The sequence below is a fragment of the Pezoporus flaviventris genome, unplaced genomic scaffold, assembly GCF_033815535.1.
Source record: "Pezoporus flaviventris isolate CSIRO_AGI_PZ_B2104156 unplaced genomic scaffold, CSIRO_AGI_Pfla_v1 ptg000063l, whole genome shotgun sequence".
In the NCBI taxonomy this organism is placed as follows: Eukaryota; Metazoa; Chordata; class Aves; order Psittaciformes; family Psittacidae; genus Pezoporus; species Pezoporus flaviventris.
Window position 1 is genome coordinate 7,632,365 of NW_026892611.1, and position 20,283 is coordinate 7,652,647.

At 47.9% G+C, this 20,283-nt stretch overlaps 4 protein-coding genes across 5 annotated transcripts in view; 2 read left to right on the plus strand and 2 right to left on the minus strand.

The window, feature by feature from the left end:
• IFT22 (intraflagellar transport 22) overlaps positions 1-20,283 on the minus strand; it is a 133,293-nt gene that overhangs the window by 23,659 nt on the left and 89,351 nt on the right. The gene's annotated exons all lie outside the window — the stretch shown is intronic.
• On the minus strand, positions 3,277-4,075 carry MIS12 (MIS12 kinetochore complex component). The gene has a single exon (XM_061469851.1). The coding sequence runs from the start codon at positions 4,055-4,057 to the stop codon at positions 3,395-3,397; it is 663 nt and encodes a 220-aa protein (XP_061325835.1). The 5' UTR covers positions 4,058-4,075; the 3' UTR covers positions 3,277-3,394.
• DERL2 (derlin 2) lies at positions 4,398-9,610 on the plus strand. Of its 2 annotated transcripts, XM_061470385.1 has the most exons (8): positions 4,398-4,515; positions 4,861-4,926; positions 5,190-5,263; positions 5,713-5,806; positions 6,306-6,501; positions 7,020-7,110; positions 7,831-7,916; positions 9,443-9,610. In XM_061470385.1, the coding sequence occupies exons 1-8, from the start codon at positions 4,423-4,425 to the stop codon at positions 9,529-9,531; spliced, it is 789 nt and encodes a 262-aa protein (XP_061326369.1). In that variant the 5' UTR covers positions 4,398-4,422; the 3' UTR covers positions 9,532-9,610. The 2 variants fall into 2 exon arrangements, with proteins under 2 accessions (XP_061326369.1, XP_061326368.1); XM_061470384.1 differs by lacking the exon at positions 9,443-9,610 and having other exon boundaries at positions 7,831-8,750.
• On the plus strand, positions 10,723-19,985 carry DHX33 (DEAH-box helicase 33). The gene is made up of 12 exons (XM_061470394.1): positions 10,723-10,919; positions 11,185-11,345; positions 12,046-12,273; positions 12,927-13,097; positions 13,834-14,019; positions 15,077-15,188; positions 15,558-15,717; positions 16,125-16,213; positions 16,761-16,888; positions 17,451-17,654; positions 18,356-18,442; positions 19,477-19,985. Exons 1-12 carry the CDS (start codon positions 10,739-10,741, stop codon positions 19,783-19,785), a joined length of 2,016 nt encoding a protein of 671 aa, XP_061326378.1. The 5' UTR covers positions 10,723-10,738; the 3' UTR covers positions 19,786-19,985.

Consider the following 20,283-nt stretch of genomic DNA (forward strand, 5'->3'; position numbering starts at 1 on the left):
CGGGCCTGGTATTAGATGTGTGTCCTTACACGCTGCAGGTCTGGGGGCTGGTAACCAGTTGCTACCTTTGCTTTGGGTGGTGGGTTTGAAGCAGAAGCCTGAGCCCTTAGTTACAGCCAAGGCAGAGCTAAACCAGCTTCCGAACCATGATTTGCCCTGTTTGTGGCTCCACATCATGCACAGCTGCCTCCAAGGGCTTCCCTCTGGCAGAGGCTGGTTGGTGGCACTCCCTCTTTCCTATGATTTAATTATGGGGAGGGAACAAAGATTTTACATGTGAAAGTGATCCCTTTCTAGCCAAACATTTACTGCGATCTTTCCTACAGCAGTTTCCAGGGAGGTCCAGCAAACAGGGCCAGGAGGCATCAGCAACCGAGCCCTGACGGAGTTTCTTCGCTTGAGTAAATCAATGCTTTGCCACTAATGTGACCTGAAAGCCCATTTTCTGTGCCCCATTTATTTTAATGCTGGAGCTGGGGCACGGGGGGAGGCAGCACCAGGGCAGCTTTCCATAAATCCCACCAAGGCACTCGGAGATCTCCCATCCGGTGTGTGATGTGCAAACACATTAAGGGAGAGTGCACACCAAGCGGGATAAGTCGCATCGCCCCTGGTGCGGCGCAGTCTCCCTGCCTGTCAGTCTCTGTGGTTTATGGCAGGGGAGGTTTCTTAGGGCTGTTTTGGGAAGGGGGGTGCTCTTGTTTAGGCTGGGCCAGCCAAAATCCCTGTGAAAGGACTTTTCTTGGCATAACGGGACTTCTTTTATCATTCAAATGAGATGTCGCTGCGTGAGCATCCCCTCCCTGCCCCTTGAGGCCTGCTGTAGGGTGAGGATGGGGAAAGGGATGGGGCCAGCAGGCCAAACACCTGAGGGAGGGAGCTGACTCACCGACAGCTAGAGGTGAAGCAATTAAAGCCTGTGGCTGCCACCAGCGTTTCCTGTCTGTAGTTAAAGCTTTTAATGAGGAGGCATATGGTACACCCCCCACCTCCCCGGCCCCAGGCTGGCACTTGGCCGGGTGTGGGTTTATTAACAGCTGCTAATTGCATCCTCATTCCGTGAATACATTGAGGGGGCTGCACCGCCCGGCCCCCAGGGCTCCCATTGGCTGTGAATGATGCCAAAGCCAATCTTCATTGCAACTCTCGTTTCCCCTTTGCATTGGGAACTGAAGCCCCCGGCGTTTGCAGGGCTTTTTGGGGGCACCACCACCCCTGGGACATGGTGCTGGTTCCTTTCCCACTGCTGACCACATCATAGTCCCAATGGCCACAGAGGGACTCGAAGCCTTTCCCCGTCCTGATGGTGTAACCAGCTGCTGGGACATCCTCAGCGCTCCTGCATGTCCCAGACTAGGAATGTGTGTTATCCTGGGAAGAAACAGAGACTTTGTTCCCCTCAGACCTCAGCTCTGCCGCTGGAGTGCTTGCTGGACTATGGGGCAGCCACAGCTTCCCTGGACACCCTGTGCCAGCGCCTCACCACCTTCACAGGGAAGAACTTCTGCCTAAGCTCGGAGGCCGTCCTTATATCTGATATCCTTTTCTGAGGAGACACTGGATAATTCCTGGTGCACAGGAAAGTTACAGCGGGGTGGGGGGGGGGGGATAATCCATCTGTTTCTGCGAAGGAAGCGCTGGGCTGGTCTCCTGGTGCCCTCTGCTGCCTGCATCCTCTGGCCAGCATCTGCGCGTCGGGATCAGTGATGGGGATGTTTCCTTCACTGGGGCTGATTTTGTGCTGTGTTCCCAGTTTCATGCCATCACGTTGGCATCAGGCAAGGTAAGCGTCACCACCTCACTGGTGAAACTTCTGCGTCTGTCCATTCACCATTTAACTGAAAATGTTACTTTAATACATGCGTACAAGTACTTTTTGATCTGTACTTTTAATGCTTATCTGAATTTCACGGGCAGGCACTTAAAAAACTAGTGTCATTCCCTCCCACCAAGCAATTGTTCCTCAATATCCTGCTACAGAAACACCAGGGATGTGAGATGTGTCATTACTCTTTGGGAGGGAATATATTCAGCAACACCCTTCTACATGTAGCCACCCCCCTACAGTTAAAGACTTAGACTCTTAAAAGTGGGTTTAGGACCGAAAATGAAGAGGAGAAGTTGGGTTACAGGCTTTTAATAGCAGTTGAGTTTGACAAGCCATGTTTCTAGAGGGCTCCTGGCAAAGGTCCTGCTTTCTTCACAGAGCTGCTCTCTCATTTATTTCAGCTAAATGGCATTTGTTTAGCTGGAATCAACTGCCTTTCACACCTCTAATTCTCCTCTTTAGTTCTGATAGAAGACACCAAACATTTTGAGGACTGCTATCAGTGACCTGATGAGGTTTGGAAGCAATTCCACTGAGCCATGCCCTGGAGGACAGGCAGGGATAGGTCATTTCACCCCCATTGTCAAGTTCTTCCTTGTAGCTCTCTTGTGGAGACCTTTGTTGGTTCTATTCCCAATTTTTGCCACCCCTGAAACCAAGCCTCCACCTCAACAAACATTCACTAAAGAGATCCAGAGCTCAGCATCGGAAATCAATTTCCTCTGGGAGCATTTCAGGACTGACCACCAAATCCCACAGATCCCAACCACACATGAAGGCAATATATACTTAAAGATACTGTTCTTACCAAGCTGATTCTGTGTAAAGCCTTCAGAAGTCAGGAAAAAAAAAGAACAGCAAAGTGTATTCATGCTTTTAATATGTGTTTTTTATTGCAGTAGCTTCTAAACTATTCACAAGTTTCAAACATCTAATCTAGTAAAGGAGAAATCAGTATGGATAGCTCATGATAGTTCAGGAGGCTCAAAACCTGGTGAGGCTAGTGGGAAGATGCTCACAGACTGTGATGTACTTCAAGTGCAGCTGGAACAAGCTTAAGCAGCTTCAGTGACCACAAGCCTTACAGTCCACCTTCACAATGCTTCTACAGGAGAATGATTAAACATGAATGAAATTAACTTTTTTAGTAGAAAAAGGCCACTGGACAACAAAAGTTAAACCAACCAAACCAAGACATATAAAGCAACACAATTCCTAGTTCTTGGCCTTTAAAAGGCAGCGATAGCCTTAGCAAGGCACATCTTCACTGACTAAAGCACTGGCTCCCGGAGCTGGAAAATCACACATTCCTGCAGGTCTTACTCATTCTTTTCTTCTTCACTAATCCTAAAATTAAATGAACGCTGTGTTGTGTTCACAGTTAATGCTCACAACTGTGGTGGTGGAAGGTGTCTCCAGAGCCAGGTTGTCCAGGGCTTTTTTCTTCCCCTGCTTCCCTGGGTTGGTGCTAAATAGATACAAACAGGCATAGCTCAACAGTCTAGATCCTGGCAGGGTTAGAGGGGTCAGGACTATGGGAGATGCTCCTGCAAAGATGAGCGCCTGTCATTTTAAGCGAGCTGCTTTTTCAGCATCTCGTGATTCAGTATCGTACTTCTTTAGTTTCTTGCTTTTCTCTTCGATACCTTTCAGCGTACCTTGCAGTTTCTTAAGGCTGGGTGTCAAGAAAGTAAAGCTCTCCCTGAAGCTGCAGTTCCAGTGCTCCCTGCAGATATTCTCAAGCCCAACAGAACACTGCAATATCTTCTCCAGCTCCGCCTCAACAACCTCCTGCTCCTCCAGCTCCGCCCGCAGCGCCTGCCCCGCGGTCACCTCCGCCCTGTACTGCTCCTGCAGCTGATGGATCTCATCCTGAAGCGCCTGGAACTGCTCTTTGCTGTAGGGATACTGCTCGTGGACCTTGTCCTCGGGAAGGAGCACGTTCTTGGGGATGTTCAGCACCAGCTGCAGAAGCATTTCTTCCATTTTACCGAAGAGCTCATCGAAGTTCTCCTTTAGGAAGAGGAGGAACTTCTCGGTGCCCTTCCGGATGTGGAGGGGGCTGATCTTGCCCTCGGAAAGCCCCTCCAGCTTCTTCAGGATGACGGTCTCCACCAGCAGCATCATGTCGAACAGGTAATCCTGGAACGCGGTGTAGACCCGCAGCATGCACGTCTGCGGCGTGAAGCCGAAGAACTGCGCTTCGTAGGTCATGGGATTGACCGACATGGCGGCGGAGGGAAGGCCGAGAGGAGCCTAGCTCTAGCTCCAGCTCCGGCCCCGGCACACGCGGGAAGAGCTGAACCCGGAGCCGAGGGAAGCCGGGTCCCGCCGCCGCCGCCCGCTCCCCTCACGGCTTCCCGCCTTGTTCAAGCTTCCTCAGGAGGACCGCCCCGCCGCAACCAATCAGTGACCGCGAGGAGCGCCGCGCTGCCCAATCACCAAGGGCTCCAGCTCGCGGGGGCGGGGAAAGCGAGGGGTTGACCAATAAGAGCGCAAGGGCGGTGCCGGAGCCGATTGGCTCTGGCGGGGGTTGGCTGAGCTTGTGCGTGCAGACGCAGAGGCGCGGCGGAAGAGGGGTGGGGAGAGCTAAGATGGCGTACCAGACCTTCCGGCAGGAGTACCTGCAGGTGCCGCCCGTGACGCGCGCCTACACCACGGCCTGCGTCCTTACCACCGCCGCCGTGGTGAGTCCGCACCCCCGGGGCCATCCTCAGAGCCGGCGGGGCGCGGAGGGTGCGCGGGAGTGGGGGTGAGGCTCACCGGGGAGCAGGGGTTCCCTCAGGCACCTCCACCCAGGGCTCGGGCCTTCAGGGCGCTCTGAAGGGGGAACTCGCTGCAGGCAGCCCGTGCGGAGGGCTGGGAGGGTGCAAAGCACCAGTAAATAACACCGACGGGAGAGGGGGTTATCGAGGCTCGGTTCTGCTGGCAGGGGACTTGTTGGCCTCTTCTGGCACAGAAGAAAGGGGTTACTTACTTGAGTGCGCATAACCTGGTGTGTTGGTTCCATCATGTGTTCTCTTCTTTTCCAGCAATTAGAACTAATCACACCCTTTCAGCTGTACTTCAACCCTGAGCTAATATTTAAGCACTTTCAAGTAAGTGTTTTCTGAAGTATGTGGGGTTTTTAAAGGACGCTGTTGAGTTTGAGAGTGCCTGGCCTCTCAGAATTGAGTGTGGCAAATGACTGGGGGTTTTCAGTCTGGCTAACGAAGCTAGAGTGCAGATCACTGTTTCTTAGCATAAGTCTTAGATTCATGGACTGTAAAGGAGAGTTCAGTTACATTGTTACCTGCTTTTCTATTTAGGCGATAAAAATAAGCTGTCGTGTTTAAAGTCCTTCTATTTGTCTTATTTCCAGGTATGGAGGTTAATCACCAACTACTTATTCTTTGGACCAGTTGGCTTTAATTTTTTATTTAACATGATCTTTTTGTATCCTTCATGAAGTTTTCTTGCATTCCTTAGAAAGCACAACTCCAGAGCACAGGCACGTGGCTATGTGTGCATGTAGGCAAAGGTCCTGTTCTGCTCCACCATGAAGCTCCTGGGATTTCAGCAATGATGACTTCACTGATGTCAGGAATGGGCAGCAACAGGATCTCCTGCATAAGTTGTCAAGAATTTTGCCATTTGTATGTGTGGTGCTAAGACTTTGCTGTACAAACCTGATCTTTCAGGTTGGTCCTGACATAACAGGAGAAAATCCCAAGTCGCCTTTTTTCCCTCTCCTGGGTCACCCTCTCTGCTGAGGTATCCAGAAAGAGCCAGTCGATGGAGTAAATTGATAAAAACATCTAAGCTCAGGTAGAATTGAATCCTTTTCCACTTGGGTCTTTCTCCAAACCCATTTGCAATCAGATTTTCCTGAGCTGTGGCTTCAGATACCGTTACTGCCGAATGCTTGAAGAAGGCTCTTTTCGAGGTCGGACGGCAGATTTTGTGTTTATGTTCCTTTTTGGAGGACTTTTAATGACTGTATCCTTTTATTCCAAGCTGCTTTGTTAAAGCTAAAGATACATGAATGAGAACTGAAACCATGTTACTTTCGTCTTTAATCTTAGATGATAATATGCTTTCTAGGACAAGGAATAACAGTATTTGTTGAAGTACTTTTGAATGCTGGGCAGCTGGTGCTGTTAATACAGAGCTGGTCTTTCAGGCTCTTTACTGCTTGACAGGATCATGGAAATGAGCTTATGGATGAAAGGATGCTCAGTTTATCTCAGAGCAGTGCTGGTGGTTCAGTGATTTCATGCTAAATTATATTAAAGAGATTATTCCTGCTGCAAGTATACTGAATCCTGCTGTAGGTGTTGAATTTGATCTCCAGTAGATTTGATTTACTTGAATATGGAAAGCAGAGTTAGCAGTTGTATGGAAAACACAGGATTATGAGTTGTGCTGTGAAATACTTCTCATGCTTGACCTCCCAACAATGACCTGGTGAACGGTTTTCTTTAACTACCCATTGCAGCTTTTTGGCCTGTTTGTAAACTTGGTTTTCTTGGGCCAGGCGTTCACAATAATGCTCGTGTACGTGTGGAGCCGCAGGAATCCCTATGTCCGTATGAACTTTTTTGGTCTTCTCGTCTTTCAAGCCCCATTTCTACCCTGGGTATTGATGGGCTTTTCACTGCTGCTGGGGAACTCCATCATTGTGGATCTTCTGGGTAAGCAATTGCAAGAATCACAAGGATCTGTTCCTGCCAGTGTTCTACATGAAACAACATGTGGAAAAACCCAAGGGCTAAATGCCTTTTATTTAGTACCAGTTCTATATACCAGGCTTTTCTGATTTCTAAACATCACAGCATATGTTGGGCTTTAACAAGGATGGAAAAAGCTTCTCATGGTTTAACTTTTTATTACTTGGAATTAGCCCAGTTATGTAAGCTGATTTTGGGCAGCAGACTATTGAACTAAAATAGCTTATATTACTATTTTTATCAACTAATAAAGCTATAACATCAGTATGATTAATAATGACAAACAGTTTTCCTTATGTTTTGTAGTGTGAATTAAGCATTTCATGTGATGTCAGCGTGCTTTATCCTCTCTCTTATATTTTCTGTGAAAGAATCAACGTGGGCTTTGGTTGTTTTTTTTCCTAAAAATTCTAGTGAATCATTTGGAAGTTGTAAAAGAGAAGTGTTGAAAAATCACCATTTGACTTCTCTTTGCATGCTAGGCATTGCTGTTGGGCATATATATTTTTTCTTAGAGGATGTCTTTCCCAATCAGCCTGGTGGTGGGAAGCTTCTGAGAACGCCGTCTGTCCTGTAAGTACTGGTTGTAAAGCTAAAGACGTGTGAATGATGTAGAAAAAGTGCTTGTGTGGAAAACTGTTTATAATTCAGTCACAGCAGCTTCTGGTAAATCAGGCAGCTTGAGGCAGAACTGTGCTGTGCCTGTAGTGGCTTTTTCATTTAACTCGTGTTGTCAAACAAGGGAGGGGAGGATCTTACAGATGTGGAAATGGGAACTATGTTCTTCAGGACAAGGGCTGAAGGGTAACCTTTGATTTCTTCGATAACACTTGTTAGTCTTTGCCTGTTGGTGGCACCAAAGATGCGTGTCTGAGTCCTGCTGTGTATGAACAGTGACTGAGGTGTTAAATGTAATAGATCTAATGTTTTTTGTCCTGTCAGTCATTCTCATTTCACAGTTTGGCAGAAAACTTCAGTGTTCATGGTACTGAGTGCTACTCCTGCTCAGTTCCCTCTTGTGGAGAGGGCTGTAATCACGGATAGAAGGAAAAATTTCTTCACCGAAAATTAGTTTTTAGCTGAACCTTGTCAGTCTTGGTTGATTCAGGCACATAATTCCAGCCCTTCTTCCCGGGGCGTCTAATTGGAGAGCAAGTGTGACTTGGGTACAAATGATGCATGCTTCAGCAACCTGTTTCTGAGGGGGGATGATGTTACAAGTGCAGAATTTGGTCTTGGTCTTATTGTGAAACACACATTCTAAAGGGGGGAAATCTCTGTTCTGTTCTCCAGCAAAGCAATATTTGATACACCAGAAGATGATCCTAATTACAATCTTTTGCCAGAAGAACGACCAGGAGGATTTGCATGGGGAGAAGGTCAGCGCCTTGGAGGCTAATAAGTGTCTGTGCCAAAACACAGTGAGAACTGGGAGAGACCGACCTGAGCAAAGATCCATACTGGGGACTTTTCATTCCCCATCGCAGAAAGGACACTTTTTGACAGCTCTATGGTTTTGAATACAAGCACTTTATGCAGTCTGATCCAAGACACTTCCAGACTACCACTTCCTGTCTTTCCCAGTCAGGGAATTTATTGTGCTGGTAATGAAAATACTAATCCAGTGGAGCCAAAAACCTAAAACTGGAAACCATTTCCTGTCAGCTTCAGTTAACAAGGCCATGAGTACTTGTTTGAAGTGATTTCTAAAGTGGTTTGGTTTTTTTCCAAGTTATTTGATACAGGAATCTATATGGAAAACTTTACAGGAGACAAACCCAACTTTTTGGGGTTTAAACTCATTTTTTATTCTTGGATAAAACTAGAAGATGGTTGAAAGTGTAAGTTTCTATTTCAGTGGCACAAGGTTTTTTAGTCTGAGGTGCTATTGTCTCCGGTCATGTTTGAATGGTAAGAAATACAACATGCAGCATAATGCAGGCGTTTCACTTTGCCAGCTGGGTTTCTGGAATGTGACTCTATGTGGATACGCGTGCCAGGCTGAGACTGCATTTTGATGGCTTTGCCCCCCAAGAGTGTGCGTTCAGATTTGAGTCTAACTGGTTTAAATAAGTAGTTCTACAAAATCCACCCCCCTACGCATGCACACTCCAAATGGTTATGAAATGGCTTGGAGCTCTAGGGAAGAAAACTTGTCTGGAGTCAGAACTGCTCAAATATCTCAGATGATGAGGTGAATAAAATGTTGTGTGGATCCTTTTGGTTAATCCTTTGTAAAATCCTGTAGTCTTGATGCAGTTGGCTAAAAGCAGAAGTAGGGAAAAGCAGGTCCCTGAAGAAACAGCATTAATGGAAGGTTTTTCCACAAGCGTGTCTTGGAACTGCTAGGAAGCAGGATTGTCTGCTCAAGGTGTTTAATTTGTGGTCTGAAGTTTGTTATGGGATGATTGAGTGTCCAGCACAGGTCAGTGACACTGAACAGGATTTAGCTTGAAGTGATGTTGATTATAAATACCTAGATGAGGAGCTACATAAGGAATTAGGAGCATGGTTCAGCTTGACCCGTTCAGTCACTCCTAAGATGCTATGGACTCTACTGCTGTAGCTCTTTATATTGTAATAGATAAAAAGAGAGATTGTTGAAATTGCATCTTCCTCCTATATGTGGGAGGATGGGCTCAGCCTTGATATCCAGGTGGTCATCTTGTTCAGTCTCAGATGTTGCTGCTGTTAAAAATCAGCTACAGGTTTTTAACTTGTTTGTAATTCAGGAGATGAAAGTGTTGGGATCTCAAGAGGCAATGTTTTGTCTGCAAGCAGTGTATTCGATTCTGAAAAACAAAACAGTGAATCCGTTTGTATCTGCATTTTATCTGTTAAGGGTTATAAAAACTTAAGGGAGATTTCTATTTTTTTCTAAAATAGACTAAATCTTACTCTCCAGGAGTACTAAAACCGCTTTGGGCAGTGTTGCTTTACGAGTTGGATCAAAACCTTTTTTTACTTCAGTGTTTAAGAGCTGGTGAGATGTAAGGAAGTGGGGATGGAGAGAAGAGACACCCCTGCTGCTGGGATAAAACCTTCTGTAAATCTAGAACCTGACTGTGGAGTAGTGTTGTGCTCTTGCCTGAGAGTGGCTGCTCAAATCATGTGCTGGTAAGATCACTTGTCCTCTCTCTGCCAAAGCTGCTTTCCCTTACACGCTGCCTTTCACTCTGGTAGAGTAAGATAGTACTCTTCTCTTTACAGAGTAATGCCATAGCATCCACACAGCTGCATCTGGGAGGAACTTTTAAGTGTTCTTACTTGTATCACAGGACAAAATGGACTATTGCTGGCAGATTACTGCCTCACCTGGGCTTTAATTGCCCTTGAAACCACTCTTGGGCAGCATGTCCCACAAGTCTTTTTTAAATACCAGACTCCTCTTTGGAGGGTGTATCCTCAGCTGCTTGATGTTGGAGGTTACTTCATAGCATTATAGAATACCAGGTTGGAGAGCCCTCAGGGATCATCTGGTCCAACCTTTCTTTCAAAGCATGACCTAGACTAGATGTCTCAGCACCCTGTCCAGCCGAATCTTGACAGTAGCCAACCTTGGGGAATCCAGCACTTTCCTGGGGAGGTTATTCCAGTGGCCGATTGCTCTGTGGAAAATTTCCCTCTTGTGTCCATTTGGAATCTCCCCAGGAGTAACTTACACCCATCACTCTTCATCTTTTCATGGGACTCCTTGTAAAAAGGGAGTCTCCATCTTTTCTGTAGACCCACTTTCAATACTGGAACATGGTGATGAGGTCTCCCCCGAGCCTTCTTTTTAGTAGGCTGAACAAACCCAGTTCTCTCAGCCATTCCTCGCATGGCTGGCCCAGTCCTTGGATCATCTCTGTGGCTCTTCTCTGGACTCTCCAGCCCGTCCTCCTCTTTTTTGTAGAGTGGGGACCAGAACTGAGCACAGCATTCCAGGGGCAGCCCGGCAAGGGCCGGGTACAGCTTCGTGCCAACAGCTCGTAAGCGGGGATGCCGTAGGTGTCAACCCCGCCTCTCTAAGACGCAGCTCATCTGCACCTCTGCTCTGGGCTTTGGGCTCTGTGGACGCGGTTTCACCGCGGCAGCCGCTGCCGTGGCTCCGCGGGTCCCGCACTGCATCTCCCAGCAGGCCGCGCCGTGCCCGCCCGCTGACGCCAAACCCGTGCGCGGTCGCAGCGGAACTTGCGCTGTGCCGGGGCCGGCTGGAGCGATGCGGCTGCCCGGTGAGGGGCCGCCGGCCAAGCGGCCGAAAGCGATGGTCCCGGCGCGCCCTGCCGGGCAGCCCCGCGGGCCGCCGCCCGTCGAGCAGCAGCGCCGCAGCCTGCCCATCTTCCCCGTGCGGGGCCGGCTGCTGGGCCACATCCGCGGCCTCGACAGCGCCGTCGTCATCGGTGAGTGCCGGAGCCGGCGGGGCTGGGGAGGGGGGCAGCGGGTCACCCCAGCGCCATAAGCCCGGCCGGGGCTCGGCGAGCGCGGCTCCCCTCAGCCGGCGGCCCCGGGGAGCGCAGCAGCCGGTGGGAGGCCGCACAGGAGCGTAGTGAAGTGTAGTAAAGCGGTAACAGCTTTGTTACCGAGGGTGGGCTGGTTATGACAGTTTGTGCCTTGAGGTTTATGAAGAGGATTTAATAGAAAAACTACTCCCTTGGTGTTCCTCAGGAGAAACGGGCTCGGGGAAGACCACCCAGATCCCTCAGTATCTCTACGAAGCAGGAATTGGCCGCCAAGGCACCATCGCTGTGACCCAGCCTCGGCGAGTAGCAGCGATAGCCTTAGCTACCAGAGTCTCAGATGAGAAGAAGACAGAGCTGGGAGGCCTGGTAGGTTGTTTCACAGTGTCTTTAGGGAGTTAGCTTAGTGCTGCAGTGACAGTGGGGCCGTGTCAGGGCTTAATGGTAAAGACAGTAACAGCCACGGGGGTTATCTTCATTTAATAATATGCCTGAATGGGGAAAAAAAGGCTGTGTTTACATGCTGCTGTGGCATGGGTGAATGTGCTTGACTCTGTATTTGTGGTATTTTACTTCTTGGTTATTCTCTTGTGTTCCTCAAGTTGAAAAAAATACTTGTTAATGAATGAAACAAGAAGTTTTGCACTCTTTTCCAGTGCTCCCTGTACTGAAAGTCACTGTCAAGGAGAGCAGAGTGCTGAATCCATACAGACCTGTGAATCTGTGGGAGGAAAGTGGAGGAGAAAGACTTTCCCTATCTAAAATCTTTGGAGATCATGGCCTAGTTTCTAGCAGGGGAGGAAGGAAAGGAAACTCAGGGCAATTGCAATGAGCTTCTAGTTGGGAAAAAGCCAACTGGGATACAGTGTTGGGAGCATCCTTTGGGTGATTATGAGACTTGCAAGATTAACTGCTCTCAGACTGCAAACACACCGTTACACTTTCCAGAGCCTCTTTGCAGTTCCAGTTGGCTCTGTCCTACCAGAGTGCTTTGGAGTCTTCCTTTGTGGTACAATGCCAATGAGAAACACAAGTAACTCTATGCTGTCTGTAACATTCGCTCCTGTAGGTTGGCTACAGTGTCCGCTTCGACGACCTGACATCTGATGAAACCAGAATCAAGTTTTTAACAGATGGAATGCTGCTTCGGGAAGCGATTGGAGACCCCCTGATGCGGCAGTACAGCGTTGTCATCCTGGATGAAGCACACGAGAGGACGATCCACACCGATGTGCTCTTTGGAGTGGTGAAAGCTGCACAAAAGAAACGAAGGCAGCTGGGCAAGCTGCCACTAAAAGTATGTGGCAGGGCCTGGGGCTTGATTTGGCAAATCCTGGGATTTGCCAAAGCATTTGAAATGTCAGCCTTGACTCTTTGTGTTTCAAGAGGTCCTTTTAAGTCTCAGTATTTAAGGGTGGCCAGCATATGATGTGTGGGCCTGATATGACACATCTGAACAGCCTGTCTGGTCACCTCCATGGTGCCCTTTTTCCTAAGAGCCCCTGTATGACAGCTGTATGACTTGCTCACAATGGGGAAGGAGATTGCACATGTGTGTTGGGTGGATGTGTAATGAATTTGTGTGAGTACGTGATGAAGTGTGTGAAAGCTTGTTGGTTTTGTTGGGGAAGGCGTAAAAGGGACTGATGGGGTCCTAGCACAGGCTTGTTCAATAGACTGCTCTGCAGCATAGCTTTGTGGGTATCAGCTCTCTTTCTTAAGTGTCAGAAAGAATTTTAACACATTTTTGCTTATTTTATCATACCAACCTGTTACCCTTGTGTGATACCAAAGCTGATGGCTTCAGTAAGGAAAGATCACTCTTCCCTCACAAACTCTGCATGCTTTTTGCTGTTCTGAGCATATATCTCAGTCTCTGGGAGCTGATCTTTGGCTAATCCTGACTGGATCAAAATTGCAGTGCTAACCCATCTTATGCTCCTGTTGAAGGTGATTGTCATGTCAGCAACGATGGATGTTGACCTGTTCTCCGAGTACTTCAATGGAGCTCCTGTTCTCTATTTAGAAGGCAGGCAGCATCCCATTCAGGTCTTTTACACCAGACAGCCTCAGAGTGATTACCTGCAAGCAGCACTGGTGACAGTCTTCCAAATCCACCAGGTAGGGCTGTCTCATCAGGTTTGTGCCTCTTTGGGGCCATGGATTGTTGACTGGGGAGGCTCACAAGCTGCTGGGGCAGAAAAGGTGGTGTGAGCTTGCTGCTGCCAAATTGGAGATGTTCCTGAGATGTATCCTCTGGGAAAAGCAGGTAGTTGGGGATCATGCTGAGTTAGTGAATTTGGATTGGCTTAAGGGAGGGGTTAACAAATGCCAGTGTTATTCCAAAAGTGAAAAGAAAGATTGGAACTGGTGAACTGTAAAAAGCACTGGGTTGCGGGGGGAAATCCAGGTATAAACTAACAGTAGCATGAAGATGATTCTTGTTTACTGTCAAAACATAACTGCAGAGCAAGTAGAAATCTGTTCAGATAACAGTTTGTAGGCATTTTGTGACTAAATGTTTGTATGCAAAGCTGCCAGGGTGCTTGCTGGCTCTCTCCTTTGCACATCCTGGACAGTTACTTCATGAAACAGAGATGTGACTTTAAGCACTTCCTCCATCCTGTTAAGACTGAACCCTGCAAAATGCGGTTTACTCCTCGCTCTGTTGAATCCATTGGGAGCTTCAGGCTGTTGCACACCTTGCACCACGTGTGTGCCTTTTCCGTCTTCCTTACCTGCTTTGCTGACTGGCTCTCAGGACAACATCTCATGACAAGATCTCATTACAATTTCAGTTCTCCCTCCCTATCCAAATCATCTTCACTTCTCAATTTGCTTCTTTCTCTGGCTCCAGGAAGCACCCGCTTCTCAGGACATCCTGGTGTTTCTGACTGGTCAGGAAGAAATCGAAGCAATGACCAAAACCTGCCGAGACATTGCCAAGCATCTCCCTGACGGCTGCCCACAGATGATGGTGATACCTCTTTATGCTTCTCTGCCCTACTCTCAACAACATCGCATCTTTCGGGCTGCCCCTAAGGTGAGGAGATGTGATGGGTAAGCAGGAAGAGTTTGCAGGAGTGTTTGGAAGAAATGTGGGATTTAAAGGGTTAAAGCAGTCTGTACTGATCCTAAGTCAGTCTCCACTGTCCACTGGTATTAGTCTGAATGGTTCCAGTATGATATAAGACAGTGCAGCTGGAATGGCATTAACTGGTGCATATGATAAGTCATCTGGGATCATAAAAAGAAGGAGGAATTAGGGGGTGAAAAGGGCAGAGGCATTGAAATTTGCCCTATTTCGTGAGAAGTTTATGTCCATATTACAAAAAAGCTACAGTGGTTATTGGACAAAACAGTAAGAAAGCTGCCGCAGAAAATATATGGACTCAGTCAGAGATCAATATGATCAGACAAAGGCCGTTTATTACAAAGCCTTAACCCCTTAAATACTATTTCTTACATGCACTTACAGTGATTTGGCATATTATGATTGGATACATGTCCTGAAGACCCTTTGCAACTAGCACATAATTGGTTAAGCACAGGTGTGGGAACTTGACCTCGAAAGCTTGCCAACAGTCCACAGTTCTCATTACCTCAGTGAATTCTAGCTTCTTCTTATCTTGCTTGCTTAAGCTTCCTTGGGCCTCTCATGGCCTTGCTGTATCTTTCAGGATTATTCAGAGTTTATGTACCAGTTATCCATTTTCCCATGAGAACACTGTCTCCACAGAAAGCTAAAAACCCAGGCATATTGCAGGGCTCTAAGAAAAAGAAATTGTGCCACCTCAGGCCCTTTTGTACCTGTTCAGCAAGAATCCAGCTCTTGTATCAGAAATGAAACCAAAATGGTTTAAAGCCATACTGATAACATCTGTCCTGGATGGTGTATTTTACCACAAGTGTAAGCACATGGTTTTGGAACTGATGGGAACTACAGGTTATCTTAATTTACAAGAGCTGGCATAGTATGTGGTCTTAACACGCTGCAGTGATAAGTATGCTTGACCCATGCTGGCCAAAGTAGCAGCATTTCTTCGTTGCAGCTCATCTAAGGTGGCTTGTGACTGGCTTTAGTTTGCTCTTCCTTCCAGGACTGTCGCAAAGTGATCCTGTCCACCAACATCGCAGAAACCTCCATCACCATTCCAGGAATAAAATACGTTGTGGACACAGGCATGGTCAAAGCAAAGAAGTACAGACCCGGTGAGAGAACCTATGGAACAGTGCAGAGATTGTTTTCAGTTTTGTAGCAGTTATTTGAGGCAATGAGCCCCACTGAGAGCCGATTTAAAACGCCCTCTGCACTGTCTAAATTAATATCTCAGGGTTTAAGGGTGGGTTTTGGTTGGTTTTTTGAGTGCCAGTCATGTGGGTGTAAAAATCTGTCAGATACGAATCTCCTCTTCATGGACACAGTGTGTGATAATTAGCTTTGCTTCACTGTGCTGCACCAAGTGAAATCCGAGCAGTATTTGCATGGCAGACCCTGGGATGTTCTGTTGTTAACCCGACCTGGTTTCAAAGCTGTTCTTTACACAGACATTGACTGAAGTGATGCTTTTCCATACACAGAAACTGGTCTGGAAGTGTTGGCAGTCCAGTGGGTGTCAAAGGCCCAGGCCTGGCAACGCACAGGGAGAGCAGGGCGAGAGGACAGTGGGATCTGTTACCGGCTCTATACAGAGAATGACTTTGAGAAGTTGAACCAGATGACAGTACCCGAGATACAGAGGTGAGGACGAAACCCTGATACCATCCCACTTCTTACCACACTTCCTTTATGTACTGTTAAAGAACTGAACAGCAAAACTGGATCTAGGGTCTAATGGAATGGCTTTTAAGAAAAAAATAACTTTAGAGACTGAACAGAAAAATTAGGAAGCATTTGCTCAGGGACAGTTGGGTCTGAGTCTCCAAACACACATGGGCAAAAGCTCTCTTGACTTTCCCTCCAGATCTTGGACTTGCCTCTTACCCTTCCTGGTTTAGGAAGTAAGGCTTCACCAGCCAGCACCAGACTAGTCTCTGTCAAGTTGCAGCACAGGTCTGAGGGCTCTACCTCGGCTTACAGGCAACTGAAAAAGAAGAATATAGTAATAAAGGAAGAGCAGTCTCAGGGTTTTTTTTGTGCCTATGCAGGTGTAACCTGTCCAGTGTGATGCTTCAGCTCCTGGCCCTGAGAATTCCCAATGTACTCACCTTTGACTTCATGTCCAAACCATCTCCTGGTAAGTAAGTGGGTACAATGGCAGCCGTGGAAGAAAATGATGAATGAGTCACTGAGGAATTGCTTTCAAAGAGTGTCTGCAGTCCAGCTGCAGAAGATGGAGTGTGAAAGGTCAGAGCTCTGAAGGAGAAGCTGCATCCTGGTGGTCCCGAAGGCTCAGATTCATTTACTGCTCATTGATGGTACTCAGTCTCATCAGAGCAGCCATGATTATGGCAGAGAGCAGGAGAGTCCAGCTTCCAAACAGTAGGGAGCAGCTTTGAGTCATAAAACCCACAAAGGTGTGCTATGACTGCCAAAGAAAGCCACAGGGAATCTCACTCAGCCTCTGCTCAAAGCTGGAGATGGTGGCTTTAGTTTTGCCACTTAAATTGGAAAAGGTGATTGTTCTGGATGGAGGGGGATAAACCACAAGGGCACTAATTTGTCTAAATAGGAACTCCTTGTCCCTGTGACCAGGGGGAGGCAAAACAAGTAGTGATGGTACCAACTGGTCCTTCACTTCCCTGCTAGGAGGCCTCACAGCCTGAACGTCCTTCTTTTGACAGAGGCTATTCAAGCAGCGATTGAGCAGCTGGTCCTGATGGGAGCTGTGGAACGAAAGGACAATCAGCTTGTCCTGACCCCCCTGGGAAGGAAGATGGCAGCTTTTCCACTGGAACCAAAGTTTTCTAAGGTAAAAATTGTAGAAATCTCATGTACTCTTCCCAATTCCATTGGCATTTCTCTTTCAAACTTCTTAAGCAAGGTCTGGAATCCGGAGTGACTGCAGCTGTACCGGTATATTTGCCATATGTGAATGAAGCACAGCTTTATTTACAGCAACTGTGCTGCTTTACTTGTCATTTGACATTTAATTCAGGGAGGGTTTTTTAAAGATAATTCCTTTCTCTGGCCCCTCGGAAGCAGACACAGGGTTTACTTCCTTGTGATCTCTGGGTTTGCTGGTAGCACCACTGTTCAGCAGTTTCATGCAGCGTCTGATGCTGTAGGTGATTTTAGTCGCTGTGTTTGTGCAGTATATAAAATGGCCAGTCCCAGGAAAGAGAACAACAGTTGCAGTTAAAGGTGCTTGATGGGCCCATAGGAGGATTTACAGTTGCCTCTAGGCCCAAATGTTTATGACATTGTCCTGAACAATACTTGATAAAGTTCCTGGGCTGCCAGTGAGCAGAAGGGTCTGCCTGTCTGAAGTGGATCTGGTTGACCAGAAATGAGTTTTGCTCTGTGATTTGCAGACCATCCTCCTGTCCCCCAAGTTCCACTGTACAGAGGAGATCCTGACCATCGTGTCACTGTTATCTGTGGACAGCGTCCTCTACAATCCCCCTGCTCGGCGGGATGAAGTGCAGTCTGTCAGGAGAAAATTCATCTCCAGTGAGGGGGATCATCTTACCCTGCTCAGCATTTACAGGGCCTTCAGGAATGTCAATGGCAACAAGGTAGGATGCTCTGAGGATGCCAGTGCTGGCTGGGTTCATGGTGGTGAGGAGCTTTTTTGGCATACAGCAGAGTGGCATCTGCATCCTTCATGGTTGATGCAGTGTGCATCCTTTACAAGTGGGTAACTAGAGAAAGCTGTTCAAGTGCCTAAGGTTTCTCCAGAAGCTGTAGAAAAGCTGGTTATCAAAGCTTTTTGAGGCCAGTTCTAAAGCAGAGCCATGTCTCTTCCTCCCCTGGTTCCAGCTGGAAATGGGAAGGAGTGGGAGAGTGTTGAGACTTGCTGATGAATACCTAGACGTGCTCTTGGCAGGATTCATTGCAAAAACACTGAGTGTGTTGTCAAGCAGATTTTGGTTTGTCCTACCCTATAGACTTCTCAGTTTGATTTGTCGATCTGTAGACTCTTGTGCCCCATTCCTTGCAGCATCTGTCATTCTCAGGTGATCACTTTTCCCCACCTGTGGGATAGCAGGAGCTGTTTCACAGCACTCAGTGGCTTGCAGAGCAATTCTGAGTGGGAAGAGAACAACAGTGCGCTGGTTTTTAGCACTGTGTAGACAGAGGGGAGTAGACAGAGGTAGAAGTGTGGCCAGGAAATAGGTTAGCACTTTTCCTCTGCGAGAGAGGTCGTGTGTTTGGAGGATTCATGCTTTCAGGGTGAGGAAATGGCCCCTTCTAACTCCCGGTGTCTCTGCTGCAGGGATGGTGCAGAGAGAACTTCATCAACAGCAGGAACATGATGCTTGTGTCAGACGTCAGAGCTCAGCTCAGAGACATCTGTGTGAAGGTAACTTGTTGCCACACTGTATTGCTCTGTTTGTCCCCAGACTGATTTTGCTGTGCATCGAGTCCCAGGAGTAGGAAAATGTGGGTTTGTTTTCAGTCTCCCATGCATAGTCTGGTAAAATTCCTGACTGTGCAGCTGCATCCCCAAATCTCAGAGCTGGGGGAGGCTCAGTGGGTTGAGGAGAGGTAAAGAGGGAAGGGAAGCTCTGGGAAAGTTTCATGGATGGAGGAAGTTTTTCCCTAAGGAGTTGTGCTGCTGGAGTGTGGATGTGACTGTGCTCTGTGCACTGCTGGGTGATGTCAGGCTCTGCAGCCCATGCTGACTGGCTTCTTCTCAGAGTCAGGCCTTCAATTTAGCAGCAGCTTTCACATCACACCATTCCTGCCAGTCACAGAGCATCAGGCACAGTGTGGGAGCTGCTGCTGAAGTGCTCACAGTCTGCATGTGACTTGGGAGCCACCATTTGGCACCTCTGTCCTGCTGCCAATGCTCCTTGGTCTAAAACCCACTCCTGGAAGGACAGTCTTGATCTATTTTGCAGCTCATCTTTTGCTTCCTATTAACCTGTTTCTGTGCTCTCCTCTCTTACTAGCTTCTCAGAGACCTGAAAATGTCACTTAAACTGTAAAAAAGGGTTTCAATGAATTAGTGAGGCTACAGAGGCCTATAGCAGGTGGGCCCAAAAACCAAGGAGTGCAGCCTCAGCTGGTTTGGATTACTAGAGGGGAACAGTAAAGCTCAGATAGGAGTCAGAAAACATGTAGTGACTTTACCTTGCAAGATCAGTTCTTGCTGGATCTCCTCCAGCACCGCCAGCTCATGGGGGTCCTCCAGCATCTGGGAAAGACACATCCCAGTGATCCAACCGTCCTGGCTGCTCTGTCACTAAACCTCCACACCTGACCGAGCTGCCGCTATTCCCCACGCTGGCAGGATCTCTGACACAGTATTCGTGGTCTCAGAAGCCCACTAAAGGGCTGTGTTTCCCCACGAGCCTCTGTGTAGACACTTGTGTGTCTGTCTCTGTTGCACAGCTCTCGATGCCGATCGAGTCCTCCCGCTCGGACACCGGGAACATCCGCCGCTGCCTGGCCCACAGCCTCTTCATGAACGCCGCGGAGCTGCAGCCGGACGGCTCCTACCGCACCATGGACTCCCACCAGGCAGTGGCCATCCACCCCTCCTCTGTGCTCTTCCACTGCAAGCCAGCCTGCGTGGTGTACAACGGGCTGCTCCACACCAACAAGTGCTACATGCGGGACCTGTGCGTGGTGGACGCGGACTGGCTCTATGAGGCAGCGCCTGACTACTTCCGCAGGAAGCTCCAAGTGGCCAAGAGCTGAGCTGTGGGTCTGGCACCAGCAGGTCTGGGGGTTTTAGGACTGGTTTTGGGTTTGTAATGAACGGATGGGAACGGTGGAGCTTTGCCTAGGTCAAAACCTTAGAGGAAAAGTGCTTCGTGAGAGACAGACCTCACAAGAGTCTGTGGCTTAGAACAATCATCCTTTTAACAGGTGAGCTCTAAAAGAGGAGTGTGCTCTGTGTACAGGGTATGGGATAAATGTATCCCAGGAGGGGAGCTGGTATCAGATTGCAGTTTTTAATAGGCTTATAGATAAAGAAATAAAACCCTAAGAGCACTCCTGGTATACTTTATGATTGTGCTTGTGTCCTCAGCAGCTTTTACTGCAGTAAATAAATGAAGCAAGTTGTAAATGTCTACATACAGGGAAAAAATGCCTCTTTTACTGTTTCTCGAAGGGAGGTGCTACTGTCTGTTACCTCATCAATCATCTTCCTGCCTTCTTACCATGTTTGCTATCTTGGGACCACACAAAGGC

Excerpts from the sequence above, each read along its gene's own strand:
- MIS12 (XM_061469851.1), bottom strand. The coding sequence starts at position 4,057 with ATGTCGGTCAATCCCATGACCTACGAAGCGCAGTTCTTCGGCTTCACG.
- DERL2 (XM_061470385.1), top strand. The coding sequence starts at position 4,423 with ATGGCGTACCAGACCTTCCGGCAGGAGTACCTGCAGGTGCCGCCCGTG. Across the intron at positions 4,516-4,860 it reads TCCTTACCACCGCCGCCGTG|CAATTAGAACTAATCACACC; the intron begins GTGAGTCCGCAC and ends CTTCTTTTCCAG. Across the intron at positions 6,502-7,019 it reads CATCATTGTGGATCTTCTGG|GCATTGCTGTTGGGCATATA; the intron begins GTAAGCAATTGC and ends TTTGCATGCTAG.
- DHX33 (XM_061470394.1), top strand. The coding sequence starts at position 10,739 with ATGCGGCTGCCCGGTGAGGGGCCGCCGGCCAAGCGGCCGAAAGCGATG. Across the intron at positions 10,920-11,184 it reads CGACAGCGCCGTCGTCATCG|GAGAAACGGGCTCGGGGAAG; the intron begins GTGAGTGCCGGA and ends GGTGTTCCTCAG. Across the intron at positions 16,889-17,450 it reads TGGAACCAAAGTTTTCTAAG|ACCATCCTCCTGTCCCCCAA; the intron begins GTAAAAATTGTA and ends TGTGATTTGCAG.